The sequence below is a fragment of the Pterocles gutturalis genome, unplaced genomic scaffold (genome assembly GCF_000699245.1).
Source record: "Pterocles gutturalis isolate BGI_N339 unplaced genomic scaffold, ASM69924v1 scaffold52694, whole genome shotgun sequence".
NCBI lineage: Eukaryota > Metazoa > Chordata > Aves > Pterocliformes > Pteroclidae > Pterocles > Pterocles gutturalis.
The window spans coordinates 3,220-7,056 of record NW_010135199.1 but is presented as its reverse complement, the minus strand read 5'-3'; the positions used below and the strand labels follow the sequence as shown (position 1 = coordinate 7,056).

The window sequence follows — 3,837 nt, the reverse complement described above, 5'->3', positions numbered from 1 at the left end:
AGGCCCCGGCTGTGCCACCTCCACCAGCTCCTCTCCAGATAGCTCCTGGAGTCCTACATCCAGCTCCACCTCCAATTGCTCCTCCCCTAGCACAACCCTCTCCTCCTGTCACTAGAGCTGCCCAAGTGTGCGAAGCTGTACCCGTTCACCCAGTTCCTCCACAAGCTGAAGTGCAAGGACTTCCTCCACCACCCCCTCCTCCTCCCTTGCCTCCTCCTGGCATTCGACCCTCCTCTCCTGTCACAGTTGCAGCCCTTTCTCACCCTCCTCCTGTTCTGCACCCTCCTCCTGCAACCATTGCCCCTAGCCCTCACGCCCCGCTAATGCCTCCATCTCCACCATCCCAAGTGATTCCTGCTCCCGAACCCAAACGCCATCCTTCAACTCTTCCTGTAATCAGTGATGCTAGAAGCGTTCTGCTGGAAGCAATACGGAAAGGTAATCTCTGGCTATTGAGGGACAAAAAGAACGGTCTCAGAAACTTGTTAAATGCACATTAGCTTTGAGAGATGGAATATTTCACATGTGTAAGAAGTTAGAGGAATGCATCTTCAGTCTGTTTCTGCTTTCTATTCTCTACAGCGTATGCATTGCCAGCTAGACAGATTTTTTCCAATTTGTAATTGCACTTATCAGATGTTTAGTTTGGATGGCAAACTGGTTCTCTGTGGAAGTTAGATCTGAAAAAAAAAGTACATGTTTATAGATTATCTGTGGAGATTATCTCTTCATTTCTGTTTACCTGAAAAAGTAGCTATTTCCAATAACCTACAGATTGTGTAGAAGACAAAAACATTGTTTTTCACAGACTGTTAGATAAAAGCAGAACAGATCAATTGGCATTGTAATTTTGATAATATAGCAGTGTATTACAGCAACATATAAATGACATTCAGAAGTCGTTGCTTAAGACTTAAAGCTGTTAAGTATCTAATCTTGACAAGCCTCACCACGGTAGTGGAGCAGACTTTACATTGCAAGGTGCCCCGCTGACGGAGTGCGAGTGAATGTCAGAGGTGCAGGTTAATGTTTTCCTGATGATCTGTGGAGGAGCTGTATGTATGAGCTGTATGTACGAGCTGTAACTTTGAGCTTATGTGCCTGCGGCCAGAAAAATCCCCACTGCACTGTGAGTGCTGCTGTTTGACCGTGTGGTATCTTTGAATAGTTAATCTTTCTCAAATGTTTTGAGTGTACAGTCTTCTGTTTTCCCCTACAACACACTACAGAATCTGTGTAGATGTCAGTAGATGGGCTATAATACTATACAAAATACTTTTAAAGCATCTATATGAACATGAATTGATAACATCACTGAATCTAAAGAAGTCTCAACAGCAGTTGAATACAACAGTGGTGCATGAGCATTAGAGAATGTCGGCAAAAAGCCTAGTAAAGGAGAGCCTCCTGGTATTGTTTAGGTGATTCCTGAAAAATGCTTTTGACCAAGTCTTGCACAAGAAACAATGGCTCAAGTCACCACAGCTTAAAATCCACCTAAGGACCTGTGTTTGTGTTGCCTGTCAGCTGACAACAAGAGAGTATTAAGTACAGGATGTAGGTCATATTTAGACTGTGTCAGTCTGTGGTATTGTGAGTATAAAAGCAAAACATATAATCTCTGTCATGTTTTTAGCTAAGTTACTGGATTTAACTTTCTCGTATTATCGGAATGTGTTATTTCTGCTTTGTCTTTGATCTCTAAGTAATACTTTATCCTGAAACAGATCATTATGTGATCGAAACTAAGATACAAGTAATCCTGTCTTGTTAGGATATTCAAACACCTGTAACTTTTAATTGAGATAATGAAGAAAGAGTATAAAAATTGTTTGGAAATGCAAATAGCAAAATGGCTTAATTACAGTGATACTAAAAATATGTGTGTGTTTTTAATGGGAAATCAGAAGCAGGATATTGTAGTAGAAAGAGTGATGATCTAGCCTGCCATCGCAATTCTCACATTCCTCTCTTTAAAAACTTGACAGAGAACTTCTGTCTGAGGAGGACAGTGTCCTCAGCCTTCCATTTTTGCTTGCAGAGCATTTTGTGAATCATGAGCTAAATCCTTGGTATAATGATAAAGGAGGAGAGTAACACAATTGTGATTTGATGTTCTTTAGGTATTCAGCTACGCAAAGTTGAAGAGCAACGTGAACAAGAAGCTAAGCATGAGCGCATTGAGAATGATGTTGCTACTATACTTTCTCGTCGCATTGCTGTGGAATACAGTGATTCAGAAGATGATTCAGAATTTGATGAAGTGGATTGGTTGGAGTAAAATTATTACATTGCTGTACACTGCAAAATTGAATGCTAATGTCCATTGTGGTGCTTGTTCTTTGAAAGTTTGATGGTCATTTCTTGTGTTTTTTGTATTCTTTTCTTTACATAATTAATCCATGTTTTTCTACTTTTCAGTTTACAGAAAGCTCCTAGTGGATCTTTGAAACTAAATGTTTTACGGTGGCTTTTCTTACACATCTTTTTTTGAAAGAACATCCTTTGTTCCAATAGACCACTAAGTATTAAGCATGGGCAGCTGTTGGTAGAGTAGCAGTTTCAATTTTTTGGCATATCTTAACTGTGCACTTTGTGAATTTTAAGTTAATGAAGGCAACTGAGATTGACATTCCAAGGGCAGCTGTATGTACTAATGAGCCTTATTCCACTTCTGATAGTGTTTTAAAACATAAAACCTAGCTCTCAAGATATCACTGCCTCGATTACATCTGTACGCTAGAAGTACATATAGTTAGCAGCACTGAACACACTGAAAGGAAAATGGATCTTTGGGGGGGTTTTATTATTGTTTTATTGTTGTTTTTAAATAATTATGGCCTTATTTGAATGTTTAGAGTTTCCCCTTCCCTTCTTCCCTCCCAGGTACATATTGTGTGGTACTATTTTTGCCTGCATAATAAAAGTTTAATTTTTTTTTCTTGTGAAATCTTTTGACTTAAACATGCTGTGTAACTTATGTAACTGTTAAAATAACAGTTTGGTTTAATAAATGGTTCATTTTAAATGTTCCTGGTTGTTGCTTTTTCAGTGAGGTCTGCTTTTCACCGGTATACCTGAGGTATTGTTGGATTTTAAAGATATAATCTGTGGTCTACAAAGTTACAATAAATATTCTGCACTTGATCCAAGAACTCATATTAAACAAGAAAACATCTATAATCAAATTATATCTATATGCATATCTACCAAAAAAAAAAAAAAGCTGAACTCTTACTGTGATCCATTAGTTAAAAAAAATTGGGGAGTTTGTGGCTTATATATATGATTTAGGGTTGTTTTTAAAAAAACACACTTTACCATCAATGTGTCTTGAGAAGAGATGGGGTGATGCAGCAGTCAAAATCATGGTTAATGTAAGATGACAACGACACTGGTGGTTTTGCAAAGTCATTTTTTAAGTGCTATCTAGCAGTGTACTGCATGCTGTGCAGGGCTTTTGCCTTTTCCTTCTCTGGAATAACTTCTTCAGGTCTGAACACATAGTCAAAAGCCTACTGAGAAGGGAAACACGAGAGAGTGCAAGAGCACTCTTACCTTGCAAACTCCTTCCTGGAAGATGGAACTGTAAAATAGAGGAAAACCAGTGCTGAAAGTCCAGATGAGATTTCTGAAGGTGGAACATGACGTGTTCCACAGTCTACAGAACAATTTAGAGGCATGTTGTTATTAACGTACTGTTGGGACTGGCTAAAACGTCAGAGGTACAGACTGGAGTTGCGATACTGTACAACAAACCTTCCACCTTTACTGTCGCCACCATCTCAGCCTCCACTGTGATTTTGTTACACAGCCTACTGTATTGCAGACTTTCTC

At 39.1% G+C, this 3,837-nt stretch overlaps 1 protein-coding gene across 1 annotated transcript; it reads left to right on the top strand.

The window, feature by feature from the left end:
- Positions 1-8: 8 nt before the first annotated feature.
- LOC104467854 (wiskott-Aldrich syndrome protein family member 1-like) lies at positions 9-3,032 on the top strand (the record flags this gene model as incomplete). Its single annotated transcript, XM_010081798.1, has 2 exons — positions 9-438; positions 2,124-3,032. Coding segments are annotated over 2 exons (588 nt in total), but the record flags the coding sequence as incomplete, so codon positions are not given.
- Between the last annotated feature and the right edge of the window lie 805 nt (positions 3,033-3,837).